The following is a 15,828-nucleotide window of genomic DNA, read 5'->3' as shown; positions in this document are numbered from 1 at the left end:
TGTCTAAAACAGCACGTCATAAAGGTGTGGCCCAGGTTGATATCAAGCATCTAGGGTAGTCCTAGCAGTGAGAACTTCTAGCATCGAGCAAAAGAACACGGAAGGAAACATTTGTAGGTCACTTTGGATATCTGACCATTTCCTTGCTCTGCTCTTCCTGCTTCTGTCAGAATGTCTTTAAGGGGCTGAATTAGGGCTGAACAGGAGGCCATTTTGCAAATTTAATCAGGATTTGGAACGGGTTGAGAAGTGTCCCAGCCATGTTTTTTTCTCGATGAATGAATAATGGAGAGGGGAATGTAGGGTTGGTTGGATGGATGGTGGTGGGGTCTTTGAAGTCTCACTGTTAGTGGCTGTGTGCTTATTACAGGATCAGGGAACTTCAAGTCCTAGACCTCACGTGTTGTGACATTGCAGTGAATTTAACTTGTGATACTGTACCAACATTTAAAAAAAACACACACACACACACACACACACACACACACACACACACACACACACACACACACACACTGAACTTGTGATACAATCAGTTTTTATCCAAAGTCCAGACTTTAGTTCTGCGGTCACCACATGTACAAGCATATATCTGTCTTGTCCAATTTCTCTGTTTCGAAGGAAATTGGATTTGCGAGCTGTATCTGACCCTGAGGTGCCCCTCTATCTAAAGAGTCCGGCTATTGATGCTCCCTTAACCACTCGACCACCGTGTGCACAGTCACACATAGCAGATGGGACGCGTGTTAAACCCTCAGCCTCCACAGCTCCGGGCCACGGGACACTCCAACACACTGGCCCTCTTGTTTTAAAGTGCCATGTCCCTCCACAATGCCTTGAGGCTCGTATGCATAACGAACTGCTATGGTTGGCCCAAGCTCACATGCCCTGGTCCTCTCACCCTGAGGTGGTAGGGCAGGGTAAAAAATAACTGCATGTTTAAAACAACCCTTGTTTACTGGTATCAAAATGATGACCCATGCTTTAGAGCTTCTGAGGCTTCTAGGAGCCAGTTCAGAAACAAACAACTGCGGTCAACACCAGTAGTGACTTTGTGTTTCCTAACAGTTCCTTGCATTCTATTGAGCACCAGGTCATGAAAATGTGGTATTTTACTGGTGATCCAGGTGCATTTGGAACCCCAAACCCAAACACACAGAACCCTCAATCCACTCCACCTTCCGCTCCGTCCCACAGAGATTAAGATAATGATGAGTATCTTTCTCCCGTTTTGCCCCCCTCTTTTTTCTTTGCCCGTTCTGTGTGTCTCACTTTCTCTGGAAATATTATTTACAGTGACGGAGCACCTCAGGCAAAGGTAGGAGAAGAGGAAAAAAAAAAGAGACTTGTACACACTGGCCTGATTTTAAGATCTGCCCGGCACTAAATGAGTGGGTGGAGAAGATGAGAGGTGCATCGTGGCACAGGTGTTAAGGTAGTGTGGTTTTCAGCTTTTGGAAAAGAAAGATTTAAAAAAACTATTTGTGTGTTTCTGTGTGTGTGGGTGTTTCTGTGTTTCTGTGTGTGTGTGTGTGTGTGTGTGTGTGTGTGTGTGTGTGTGTGTGTGTGTGTGTGTGTGTGTGTGTGTGTGTGCGTGTGTCTGAGTATGTCAGAGGTAAAAGAAAATGGTGAGGGAGAAACTGTGTTCATGCATGTGGGGGTCAGTATGTGTGTGTGTGTGTAAAGATCCCACTTTAAACTCTCAGTGCTGTCATCAGAGCGTGTTAAGGAAATAGTGTCATGGAAGGAGGAGTAACAAGGGAGCATGCAGGCTGAGGGACGGAGAGGGAGAGGGAATGACTCTATCCTCCAGACAGGCTGAAGTGTTTACTCAGTCCAGACATACTCTCTGTGTGTGTGTGTGTGTGTGTGTGTGTGTGTGTGTGTGTGTGTGTGTGCGTGTGCGTGTGTGTGTGTGTGTGTCCGGACTTCCATGAGCTCAGAGATACCCTGACTACAGGTCTGTGCCTGTAAATCAGGCGAAGTCTCTAACCCTCACTGCCCACTCTTCCCCTTAAACTTTTCTTCACTGACTTGCTCTCTCTCTCTCTCTCTCTCTCTGTCTTGCTCGCTCACACTCCCCTCCTCTCTCTTTCAACACTGTCTCAGTCATTCAACACAGTGGGCTCACAAGTGCTTCCTAACTTCATTTTTGTCAATTCTCTTATTTTTTGTTCCACCCCTACTCTTTCACATATTATTTATGGCAGTGTATTTATGCTGTAGTTTTTAACTGCTTTCAAGTAATTTTCACATTTAGTGAGTCCACTTGTGGCATGAATATGGGGTTAAGCACACAGTAGGTGGACAAAATAACAGAAACACCAACATTACATGGGCAAAATGTCACAAACCAAAGATCTTCGGTTTCAGAAGGAGTGCTTTAAGTTTATGCAGATGGTGACAGACAGTTTCTCAGGAAGGAAAGCTGGTAACACTTTACAATAAGGTACACAAAAATAGGTAGTTAATGATTAGTTACTGTTTTTGAAAGAGTAATTTCTGTTTTTCAGAAGTAACAGTAAAAACAGTAACTAATCATTCGTTACTCTTTCAAAACAGTATTTTTAACCGATTTAACCGATTTAAACCGATTTTTTTGTGTACCTTATTGTAAAGTGTTACTGGAAAGCTTCTTGTTCTTTATGCATTTAGAGGATGTGAAAATCTGTATCACACTTCATTCGCCCAAACGTTCAATCGGATTTAGAAAAAGGGAGAGGTGTTTTAAAGCAAGATAGTTCATTCATACTTTATCCAAGGGTGCTCCGACCTGGCTGATTCTGTGGGGAATAATTTAAGTACATGAAAAACAATATTTGGTATTTTCTAAATGTGGATTGTACAGCATATGTTTTGCTACTTATGGTCATTGTGTTTTGGCCTGTGGTACAGGTGATAAAAAAAGAGTCGTATGAAGCTAAAAATCTGCAGTTTTGCACATTGCATTTTTAGTAACAATTCAGGTCTGTGGTCATTTGTGAAGTCTTAACTTTGTGGTATTTAATGATTGTCCTGTTAAGTGATTCTCTGAGTGCAGTTTGCTGTGACATACAGTATGTTGTAGTTGATTACATGTTGGCTTCTCATGACTTCTGTTAATGTCTCATGTTGCACAGAATATTCACCAGTAAAGCTGTTGAATATCACAACTGTATAGTAATGTGATGCAATGTGTTCACTTCAAGTCTTCATAGTCCTTTTCCATGCAATGTTTGTGCTGTTATGTCCAGCTCTCTGCATGTCTGTGAAGACTGAAGAGGCAAAGCAGTGGAGGTCAGATACAGGCCCCTGTACTGTATGCTCCGGTGAAGCTGAATCACGTCCTGACAAATGGTATGCAGGCTCATAACGTGCTCCACTCGTCCAGTAGCCAGAGACGAAACAGTTTTGACAGTGTCGAATGCCCTGCCCTGGGGGCCTTATCATCCTCCGCTGCTTGCCTGCCTCTCTCCCCTGTTTCTCCTCTCCCGATGCTATCTATCTGGAGATTTATGCAGAAATGTGCAGCTAGTCGACCTTCCTGTCCCCCTCCATCCTTTCTGCAGGGTCGCCAGCTTGTCATAAGCTGAGCTATGCAGAGATAGTGAAGCTCAGGCTGCTGGCCTCATGTCTTACGGAGGCTTTCTTGTCCGTGCTCTTCAATCAGGGATGATGCTTGTCAGGAAAGACAGCGGATGCTCTCATCTGAATGTTGCAGCCTTTATTTTGAAAGTAAAGAAGAAAGTAAAGTATGTTCTATTGTATTATATTGTTCATATTTTACTCTATCATCCTCCCCTTAAGCTGTAGTTTATTGAGACATATCTTTTCTTTGACAGAACACTTTTCACATTTCCCCTCTGAAGTGCTCAGAGACTCCTCGCCCATTTGGGAAATTGCCCGAGTCCAAAAATACTCCCGCTTGATTAAGTCTTCTTATGTACCTGGATATGTGTGCTTAAACTGACACTTGGCAGTTTGCAGTTTCTTTGATTCCACTCCTTTATTTAATACCTTCTCCGTTGAGCGTTGGCTTTTGTTGACAGCGGTTTGATCCTGTGAAGCGGATCCGAACTCAATAAATAATCTCTGTGGATACTTACATAAGCGATGGTCCATTTAATTAGACTGGTTAAGCTTAGAAGCCCAGAGGTCTTTTCACTGTACCATTAGAGCTAGGATGAGAAACAACAGCGTGCGGCCTCCCACCGTCGCTGGTAAGCAGAGAGCAAATAATGATCTGCATCAGAGACACGGCTGGCCCAGGCTATTATAAGTTCTGCCGGACCAAGCCGCACCGAAACACGAAGCTGTCCAGCTGGGCTTAGTCGGAATGGATGGATAGATGGAGGGATAGAGAGACGGACGGATGGATGGGTGGGTGGATGGTCAGTTCAAACGCAGTTCAACCGAGAAAAGATGAAAGGGAGTAGGGTTATGCAGGGAAACAGACAGCGTAGGGCGATGCTAATTTTAAAATGATTGTAGCAAGTGTATTACATACTAATGTCCACACACACACACCCACACACACACAAAGACACACACATGAATGCATGTGTACATGGACACAGTCATGTGGTAATACCTGGGTAATACTCGCTAACAATGATCATGCATGCCCATTAAAGACTCACACATGCAAAAGCACATGCATATAAAAAATACATTGACTTCCCCAACACACACACACACACACACACACACACACACACACACACACACACACACACATTTGTCCATTGTGTATGGTGCATGCATTCATTGGCCCCTGTGTGGGTGCCATCTGTCCATAATGGTTTCTTAGTGGCTCAGCGAGACGCCTCAGTTCCGCTGTTGCTCTTATCAACTTTCAGGAGAAGGGGAAAGGAAAGGTAAGAAGTGTGAAAGTCTGATTGGAGACAAAGCCACAGCCAGCAGATTACTTTATACTGGGCACAGGCCCTCAAAGACCACCATGCATCTTTATCTGGAGATCTGCCTCCCCCCCCTTTGCTTGTTCATGCCAGCGAGGCTTTTCTTATCCCAATCTACCACTCTTTCCCCTCTCTCTTAGCTCTCCATCCTTTCTTTTTCTTCCTGCCTCTTTCTACGTCTCGTTCTTTTTTCACTTCTCTCTGTGTGTGATAGTGTGTAGTGTCAGCCTCTCCCAATTGTGTAATGTGTGACTCCAACACCAGCCAACGTTGCAGGCCCCAGGTCCAGATAAGACTTGTAAAAAGGCTGGGTTTTAGGCCTCTTCTATTCCCTGGCTGGATTTCTGTTTAGTAAACCGTATTTCCTGCATCTGGCTTTGTCTCAGGAACAAGCGTTGGTCAAACAAGCCTTTTGTCTTTGGCCAGTGGCTGAGCGCACCACAACGAGTCTGGCCCGGGACAAAGAAGTGAGTGTATGAGCCCTGGTGTGTGTGTGTGTGTGTGTGTGTGTGTGTGTGTGTGTGTGTGTGTGTGTGTGTGTGTGTGTGTGTGTGTGTGTGTGTGTGTGTGTGTGTGTGTGATTGTGGCAGGGAAATACAGACAAACAGAGAGAGAGGTAGAAAAGTAAGGAGGTAGGTCAAGGCCAGCCAGCTGCTCTGTCAGGTATTTTCACAAATACAAACGGATGCAGAGACTGATAAAAACATATTTGGGTGATAACATGATTGAGTCACCAATAAATGCAATGAAATAAAGCTGCTCTCACACTCCAAAGCCCCTGAAGAATGATTTTAGTTCACTCGTGGCCTTCAAGTCTGGTGAAAGTCATGTACAACAGACTGAATTAAGAAAAAACAGTACACTAAAGAAGAGCTCTAATGGGATGCCCTGGAGCCTCCACTAATTCTCTACTTTCTTTCTCGAACCTGTCCTCTCCTGCTTCCCCCTTCACCTCTGTCCAATCCCTGACTGTGAATACCCTAATGACAAAGTAGTAATCACATTAACGCTAGTTACGGATGAAGCACTCTTAGGAGGCACTGTATTGACAACCCTCCGTCTTCTCAAGGCACTCACTCCAACACCTATAAACACTTATGAATATTGGCAAAGACCCGCTATTAGCATAATCAGTTTTCAGGTGTGTGTGTGAGTGCTCCTGAGCTCCAGGCGACTAATAACTTCGGAAAATGGCGGGGACATGCTGTGTCCCCATGTCTCCCGTCTCTGTGCCTTCCCCTTCCTCCTCCTTTTGGATGGCCTGCAAGCTAATCCTGTTAGCTTGTTCCTCCATTAGCTAAATGACCAATATCAGTGAGAGCTGCGTGGTCACACCAGGATGGCTAGAGCCCACTATCAGGCTTGGCCAAGGACAAAAAATAAAATAAAATGAAGGTCAATCCAAAGTCTGCTAGCTTTTGGACGAATGGCTGGAAAGTTTGAGCTAGTAGGGACGGTAGATAGATGGCAGGTTTGATTGAGAGATGAAGGGAGGAAGAGACAGTTGATGATTTTTTTTTTTTTTCCTTAGCGCATTGTTAAACTGCCAACACTGGGTTAAGGTCGTGGTTGTCTTGGCTTCTGTTGGTTTGATTGTTTGTGTTTGTGGCTGTGTTTTGGCTGAGGGGATAAACGTGGTATGGTTCCTCTGTGTGTGTGGTGATTGAGAGAGTGCGTGTGGGACTGGGTTTGGGGGTTGGGTCAACTAACAATAGAGCAATCTGCATGAGCAAAGTATACATGATGCCTCAGCCTCCTAGACTGCTTGTGTGTATTGCTTTGTCTGGTCAACCCTGCTGTCTGGGATGGCGGTGTGAATATGGTGTCAGCAGCTATACAGGCGACCACATCTGCTGTTTAAGGTTCCATAATTTCTGCCCTTGCGTCAGTCGTCCTTGTGCTTTTTGCACTGGATCATATTCTCTTCCTGATAGCAGTGCACCGTGTCTGTTAGACACCATAATAGCCTCCCCCTGCTCTGTGTTGCAATGTGCTAAAATGGCTTTAAAGGAGTTGTTAACCCCCCATTCTCTTTCTTTGACTGTTCTACGTCCCTCTTCTGCGCTCTGCCTCTATAGTTCTTTATATTTCTCTTTTTCATGATTATCTGTCTTCCACTTTTTTTGCTCCTGATCCTCCTGCCCTCTCTCACTTCTCCTATATGCTTTCTGTCTTCTCTCCCCCAAAGTCCCTTCTTTCAGCCACTGCCATGAAATGGCAGCTAAGGGGTTGTCAGTGTGGTTTCTCCTCTCTGCTGATCCTATTTCAAAGGGACCTGGAGATCCAGCATTAGCCCCAGCTCTCCTGCTCCCCAGCCCTAACTCTCCACAGACTTAGAGTTAATGGAAGGAGAGAAACAGACAGAGAGAGTGAGAGGAAGCTCTCCTTTATTCCATTAAAGAACAGACTCGTTTATAAGATCATCCTTCCTCCCTCGCACAGTTCTCTGCTCTTCTTACTAGCAAAAAAAGAAAAAAAACTTCTTTAAGACTGTCAAATGCCTTGTCAGTTTTATCTCCTTTTGAATAACTGTCCTTCCTTACCTTTGAGGACAGCTAGCTATCAAGGACAATTGTGGGCTTTTTTAGATATCCTCTCTGCCGTTGTTGTGAATCTGGGCATGCTTTGGTCTGGCTTGTCAAAGCCCATCAATGTGTCCACTGCCTGGATGGGAATAACAATTATTGTTGCTGCCTGTAGCATGAGCACATTGTCAAATGTCCATAGATGGGGTTGTGATTGCATAGCACAAGACATGCTGTTTTTGATACATAAAAAATGAATTGACTACCGGCTTTGAAGTGCTGTGTTGTGGCTCTCGTATCCTTCAGAAATGTGGTGGGTTGTCATTAGGAATGTCCCCTTCACGCCACACTTCTCCCTTCTTTCTCCCCTGCGTCCTTCCTTCACTTCCACGAAACCCTCAGTGCTTTATTTCCTCTGACCAACCCCCCCATCTCCCTCTCTCATCCTTCACAATAACAGAAAAAAAACATCTATTTTCCTCCTCATGCATATGCACTCTCTGCTCACACATTAAGACAGGGTTGAGGAAGTGTGTATAGGCTGCAAATCAAAGCAAAGTAAACAGGAGAGGCCAGGTTATTGCAGCCGTTTTACGAGTGATATGGGGTCTATATTTAAAGCCATAAAAACACACACATAATCAGGAAACATACATATAGCCAAAGCCAATGTAATGGGCACATTTTATTTGTGCTTATGAGAGAGAGAGCTAAAACGTGTATGGGCAAATGGCTTTTTTATGATGGAAAAATTCCATAGTGGGTCAAAGCCCCTTGCAGGTGGCAGCAATTAACTGTAATTTTTGCAGATTGTAATGATCCATAATTTACCAGCATACCCCCCTTCCAACTCTTTTCAGTCAAGAGAAAAAGGTTTGCGTGGAGGTTTGATTGGGTGCACATTTTATGCTGTGTTCTGGTCTTTAAGTGAGATTGTTCGGCTGGGGCCATGGTGGCTGGGGACACATGAGATAGAAAGGAGAACCACAAAACACCAATCTGTTCCGTCTATTGCTCATCCACAACATCCCTCTTTTCTCTCAGCGGTCGTCTTCTCTTTCTGCCCGTTCTTCACCCCTTTGTCTCTTCGCAGGCTTAAAACATGCAAGACTGTCCATCCACCATCTTAGGGATCGTTCATAGTCGCAATCACACACACACACACACACACACACACACACACACACACACACACACACACACACACACACACACACGGCCTATCTTCGTCTCTCCCTCTCCCTTGTTCTCCCTCTCTAGCACAGTATGGCCATGGCTTTGGGTTCAGTGTCTGCAAATGACTTCAGAAAAATGCCCTCCAGTGAAAAAAAGAAAAAAGAGAAGAAAGGATAAGAAAGCCAAAAGATGAAAGAGGGAGCACATTTGCAAGTGGCGGATGCTTCTTATTTTGCATATCTCTCACTTCTGCTTTCCCCTTCTTCTCCTATTCTATTCACCTGAGAGGATTTAAATAAATCCATAAAGCATGAAATATCAGAAATAGAAAAGTAATGCATGAAATGCATTTTCATAGGAGCCTCCCCGCCCACACACAAACATACACAATTTCCCCCTTTGCTTCTTTTCCCTGTGAATGTGTTTTTGTGATAAACGCTGGTACAATTTATTAACATGTGACCTCTTATTTGTATTCAGCATTAATATGCAGCATCAGATACATGTCCCACTTTAGCCTTGCTAATTCTGTAAACATGGCATCGGAGGGGAGATGAGTGTGTTTAACGAGATTAGGCGTGCATTGTCAGGCAAATCTCCGGTCAGTGTGCAAGTGCTATTGAAAGTCAATTATTGTTTAAAATATTCCTATGCCTTCTCAACTGTGTAAATTGTGCATTTGCTGCCTGGGATACCTGTTATTATTGTTTTATTCATTCTCTTTTTAACAAGTGTACACCCACTGGAAGTGAATGCTGGTATAAAAAAAATATATAAAATGCATATTTAATCTCAGGATCTCAGATTATGTTTAAAATGTATTGTGCAGTGTTTTACAATTCAGTTTTGCTTAATGCTCAAAAAAGTAAAAAGGAAGATTTATTTCTCTGTATCGGCAAAATTCTATTCTTCCAATTTTGTTGTGCCGTTTCAAGATTTTAAAAATATTTTTAAAAGCTACTGTCTAATCACAGTTATTGTTGTCCAGAAACATTTTTTGATGTAATGGGGTTTCATTTTGAAAGTGCTAGAAGATGAAAAAATAGCAGTGAACGCTAAATTCGGCTACGCTCTCTCAGTTTTTGATGATGCTATTGGATATTTTGTCACTTATTTAAATCCTCACTTTCATCATTGAAGTGCCAAACATGTTTTTTAAATGTTTCTACAATTATGCTGTTAGTTGTTCATCAGTAACTCTGTTTTATCATTTTAACAGGTCAATTTAAAAAAATGTTCTCTTTCTCTGTCCCTTTTTTGTCAGATAAAGATGAGCCCAGCTGTTACACATGCACCACCTGTAAGCAGCCCTTCACCAGTGCCTGGTTTCTGCTCCAGCATGCCCAGAACACCCACGGCTTCCGCATCTATCTGGAGAGCGAACCTGGCAGCCCCCTCACCCCCCGCGTGGCTGCGGCTCCTGGGATGGGGGGTGACTGTGCCTCTTCCCAGCCTCCCATCCATGCCGTCCACTTGGCTGATGGCAGTCCTTACAGCCTCCTGAGGATGCCAGGCTCTGGGTCTGGCCGGGATTCAGCGTCTACACCTCGTGAGAGCCGTTACCTCCGAACCCCACCGCTGTTCAGCCCGCCACCGCGCCACCACCTGAGCCCTGATGACCTGGCACTGGCAACCCACCATCCCAGCGCCTTTGACAGGGTGATGAGGCTCAACTCAGTGCCACTAGAAGCCCCTCCAATGGACTTTTCTAGACGTCTACGCGAGCTGGCTGGGAATGCCACTGGGTCTTCCCCACCTCTCTCCCCTAACAGGCCCAGCCCTATGCAACGGCTGCTGCAGCCATTTCAGCCAGGTTCAAAGCCTCCATTTTCAGCTACGCCTCCCCTCTCCACCTCTCAGTCACCTTCTGGCTTACGCACCACCCCCAATCCCGCATCCAATGCGGCCCAACCGGGCACACCTCTCAAGGCAAAGTCTTGTGAATTCTGCGGGAAGACCTTCAAGTTCCAGAGCAACCTAATTGTTCACCGGCGGAGCCACACAGGGGAAAAGCCATTCAAGTGTCACCTCTGTAACCATGCCTGCACCCAGGCCAGCAAACTGAAACGACACATGAAGACGCACTGTCAGAGCAAGTCTTTGGTGCTTAATGCCAAGTCAGATGACGGCCTCTCGACTGCAAGCTCCCCCGAACCTGGTACCAGTGATCTGATGGGCAGTGCCACAGATGCTCTCAAGTCAGTGGTGGCCAAGTTCAAAAGCGAGAACAATGGCCTGATGCCTGAAAATGGAGAAGAGGAAGAGGAGGAGGAGGAGGAAGAGGAGGAAGAAGATGAGGAGGAAGAAGAGGAAGAAGAAGAGGAAGAGGGGGATGAGGAGGAGGAGGAGGAGGAGGAAATTGAGACTAAGCCTGAAGTCGAAGAAGAAGAAGACGAGGGTAAGAATGACTATCGTTTCAGCCTGCGGCTAGAAGGGGCCCGCTACCACAAGAACAGTGACGCCCTGCACCCACACCGCCGGAGCTTGTCCAGGGAGCCTGGTGACGAAGACTCGGCCCTGGAGTCAGACCGAGCAGATGATGGAACCACCACTACCATCAATGGCCTGGGACCTCTATCCACTGACAGCCTGTCCAGGAAGCTGCTGAGTGGAGGGGTCAGCCCTGGTTCCCTCAGTCCCCTGTCCAAGCGCATCAAGGTGGAGAAGGACCTTGACCCCCCCACGCCCACTATCCCAAACACGGAGAACGTCTACTCCCAGTGGCTAGCTGGTTACGCTGCCTCACGTCAACTCAAGGACCCCTTCATCAACTTCACAGGTGGGGACTCTAGACAATCGCCCTTCGCCTCCTCATCTGAGCACTCGTCAGAAAACGGCAGCTTGCGCTTCTCCACTCCGCCTGGCGAGCTGGATGGGGAACGGGCCACTTCAGGACGCAGCGGCACCGGCAGCGGGGCCAGCACTCCCCACGGGAATGGCAGGCCGAGCTCCAAGGACGGCCGACGCAGTGACACCTGTGAGTATTGTGGCAAGGTGTTCAAGAACTGCAGCAACTTGACAGTGCACAGACGCAGTCACACTGGAGAACGGCCCTACAAGTGTGAGCTGTGCAGCTATGCGTGCGCCCAGAGCTCAAAGCTCACCCGCCACATGAAGACCCACGGACAGATGGGCAAGGACGTGTACAAATGTGAAATCTGCCACATGCCTTTTAGTGTATACAGCACTCTGGAGAAACACATGAAGAAGTGGCACAGCGACCGCCCTCTGGCTAATGACATTAAGACTGAGTAGGCAAAGAGCAGCATGCTGGCAGCTCTCTCTCAGCTCCCCTGGCTAAAAAGCAACCCTGGCTAACTAGCCAATAAGTGAGGGAAAAGGACAACAGGGTTAGACACCAGTACACGGTACAGCCCTGTTATCATCCCTGACTGGAAAAAGCTGAATGCATGATCCATCATTGGGGCAATACTATTGCATCAAACGCAAAACTTTTTGAGCCTTTCTATTGTGCAATAATTTACACGTTTTGTATTTTTTGTAACTGGACAGCATGCTCAGTGTGTTTTGGCTACTTAGAGAGAAAAATGTCCTTGGCTGGTGGGTTTGGTTGTACATGTATTGCTGTTGATACTTTCGATTTCTTCAACATAAAAAAAAAAAGTTAGTTATGAGAACCCATGCTGCATACAGTACATACTGTTTTACATATCATGTACAGTTTTGTGTTCAAACATAGTGGACAGTGTCATATTATCAAAACATCAAGACAAGCAGGGTCACACTTAAAACTGATCTTTGTGAAAGATTTTCCATGCAAGATTGAGATAAGAGATATATATAAAAATTGGGCTGCCTATGAAATGGCACGAACGCCATTAAATATTTCTTTGACAAACAGCAATGAAATTAACAATATGGTGTGAAATGACAACAAAGAGTGCCTTGGATATTTTACCTGCATTAGTTAATCCTCCTTTTTTGCTATAAGCTCGGAGTTTCAGCTATAGAAGATTACAGGACATTTTTGTGCACATATGAAATAAACAGGTCCTTGCATCAAGCACCTGTACAACCCTGTCGTTTTATGACTTAGCAGAGCATAAGGAACCAGCTGAAACAAAAATGAAAAGAAAAAAAATGATTATGTGTACCTCTGGTAAATCATTTATCTGCCTGACTCATGTATATTGTTATTCTCCAGATTATGATTCTGTTTACTGGCATGTTACATGCTAAAAAGGAGTAGGTATGTAGAGTTTTGGTTTAGATGTTTATGTTTTCTGGTACATGTGTACCATACTGAGAGGATAGTCTGACAAGTTGTTTTAACCAACGTAAAGCTCTTAATTTTCCAGAGTGTTTATTTTCTTTGAAAATTAAGAATTGCAGTTTTTTTTTTTTTGTAAGTAGCACAGAATTATGTTTCGTCTGTGTCAGCCAGGCAGCAGTGTAGCCAGCAGCCGCTTGGAGACCACAGAGTGGATTTTAGTTGTTCTAAGCCAGACAGATTTTGGGTGAGGTTGGGGTTTTTTGGGTGGGTGTCGGAGGGTAAGGGTAACGTGGTTCGAGGAGTGGGTTGACCAGGTGTCTCTACAATTCAAATGTTTATGTCCTTGTAGCGCTTGTTCTCTTTACCGCATTAGATCTAAGAAACCCTTAAGTAATCTGAAATCCTTTCTTATTAACTCATTGGAAACGATCTTAAACGGAAATCCGAATCTAAAGTCAAGAATCAGAATTTAGAAAAAAAATCAACAAATTACCCCTTCCACACAAGTTTTTAAGAGTCACATTTTTTACGTTTTGTGTTCTTTTCAGTTAAAATGCTCTAGACCTTATTGTGGTAGTTGTATATATATATATATTTTTTTTTATCTCCATCCCGTCATTGTTGAAAATATAGCACTTGTCACTCTGCCTTGGATTCTGTATCTGTCTTTCTAATCGGAGGTACAGTCGGTTGAGTATAAAACGATAACCGGATTTCCGATCTGGGACTACCTACGTGCACTGTTCAATTTTCCCAGTTTACAGTCGGACACTCAAGGGAAAACTTGCTCTTATGCTGACAGATTAGTGTGGTGTCATTGCTTTGCATTAAAAAAAAAAGTAAAAAAGAAAGAAAGAAAAAAAAGAGTTGAACTAGAAACTGTTGCCAGCCATGTCTCCTCCAGAGCTAAACATCAGTTTGACTCTTGGGGGTTATACTGCAGGAACCGCCATAGAAATATCCTGCTTCATACCAACTATAGAAATATACTGCTCAGTACAGAAATCTACAAATTTGATTTAAAAAGATAAGTAAATTGTGTTGTTGAGTTTTTAAAGTAACACTTCAATATCTTTAGGGGAGAACCTTATTTAAATTTTTGGTTTATTGTTGTTTCTCTTTTCTGTCTTGGTGACATCCGGGACTTGATCACTATGTAATGAATTGTAATGAACATGTCTCTCATCTTTTTTGCCTTTACTATACACAAGTCTTCAGGTTGAACAAAAATGTGCATTGGGGGAGAGATTTATGATATATAAATATATAGAGAGAACTTAAAACACATAGGAAAATGCGCACTCATGTAAGTTCCTATGTTCAAAACACATTTATGGTCTACTTTTTTCCTGTATTTAGAATGGTATTTGAAATTAATGTTCACTTAGTGTAGGCACTTATAGTATTTATGTTGGAGCCTGTATTTTTAACTGTTTTGCCTGTACTCTTTAAAGGTTTCAATGTACTCTTTTTTTCTGTAGTGAAAAAAATCCCAACAAGCTGCCACCGTATATTTTCTTAATTTGGCAGGATAATATAGTGTGAATAATTTGTATGCTTGAAAATAAGTATGTTTTTGAAAAATAAATTGTGGAGTTCCCCAAGGGTGAGAGGTCATGTAATGGCCTTTTCAGGCAGTCCCGCTGGAGTGACCACAATGAGGTAAAAAAACAGGTGGTTGTACATACCTTTTTAGTTTATTTTATATATTTTTCTCTCCTGCCATTTTATATGCAGTAATACAAGCTATTGTTGGGTTTTCTCGGTAGCCAACTTTTTACTGTCCTTGAACATGTACCACCTGATAACATTCCAGCCGTTTTTGAAAAAGACCTTTTGTCATATGCAATCAATCCAACATCAATCTGAAAAGCATGTTTTTTTTTGCTACAGTTTCTTTGTTATTTTGGATTTTGTTTTTTTCATTGCCAAAAGAACCATGGTGCTTTATAATTTAAATATGGTACATTTCATATGCAAGGCATATTCTAAATATAACGGAAATCAGAAAGAAAAAAACTTTGGTACATGTTATCATTGCTGATGGTATTGAGGTACATTTGGGTTTTCAGCCTGATTTCATCCTGTGTTCTGTATTTACTCTCAAGCTATTTGTTCTGAACTGAACTTGAAGTTGACCTACGGCATTGGTCGACATTATTTATTATGGCTACACACACACACACACACACACACACACACACACACACACACACACACACACACACATGCTCTGTTCAGAACGGAGTCACTGCAAAACAAATCAGTTCATTTTTCTCCCTCCTGATGAATTGTGATGGCTTAATTCCTCTGTTTGATGACCAAAGGTCATTGACCAACTTTCATGAGTTCTTGCTCGACTTACAGATTTTGTTGTTGTTATTTTTCAGTTATACAGAGATGCCACTCTATTTTCAGCTGTTGTCTGCATTATTCTCTTCACTCAGCCATTTTGTCTTGATAAAAATAAAAAGTATTACATACATATCTGAATTTGGTGCTTTTGTTTTTTTTATTGCTGTCTGCATACTCAGTGTCAAACTAAACAAACCCTATATAAGACTATTCAGAACTACCAGTACAACACACACACACACACACACACACACACACACACACACACACACACACACACACACACACACACACACACAGAATGTGCATTGTGAGTATATATGTTTGGATGTATTGCATCCAGGTGTGTTTGCTTGGCTCAGCTTGAATCACCCGTCATAGGGGGTGGAAGTTCACCACCATATCTCTGGTCTGTGGCCTTGTCAGGTCAGTGAAGCGTCTGTGTTATATCTCCAGCAGCCCTCCCACCACTCTGTTTTCTCCTTCATGTTTTTTTCATTATGCTGTATCTAACTTTATATATCCTCCTATGTCCCAATCTCTCTCCTTTCTTCCGACCTCTCCCTTCCCTGTTTCCTCCTCTCACCGCTGAAGCACTGGAGGGCAACGTGACAGACTAATCGCTCTCCTTGTCCGAGCC

The 15,828-nt window shown here is 43.7% G+C and overlaps 1 protein-coding gene across 1 annotated transcript in view; it reads left to right on the top strand.

The window, feature by feature from the left end:
• The window catches only part of LOC144534606 (BCL11 transcription factor A-like), a 37,150-nt gene extending 21,824 nt beyond the window's left edge, over nt 1-15,326 (top strand). Inside the window, exon 3 of the mRNA XM_078276617.1 lies at nt 9,864-15,326. Coding sequence (XP_078132743.1) covers nt 9,864-11,854 — 1,991 coding nt within the window. The 3' untranslated portion in view covers nt 11,855-15,326. The remainder of the gene's footprint in view (nt 1-9,863) is intronic.
• The last annotated feature ends 502 nt before the right edge of the window (nt 15,327-15,828 follow it).

Source organism: Sander vitreus, chromosome 2, assembly GCF_031162955.1.
Source record: "Sander vitreus isolate 19-12246 chromosome 2, sanVit1, whole genome shotgun sequence".
Classification (NCBI taxonomy): domain Eukaryota; kingdom Metazoa; phylum Chordata; class Actinopteri; order Perciformes; family Percidae; genus Sander; species Sander vitreus.
The sequence above is the reverse complement of the archived record's forward strand: the minus strand, read 5'-3'. Positions and strand labels throughout refer to the sequence as shown.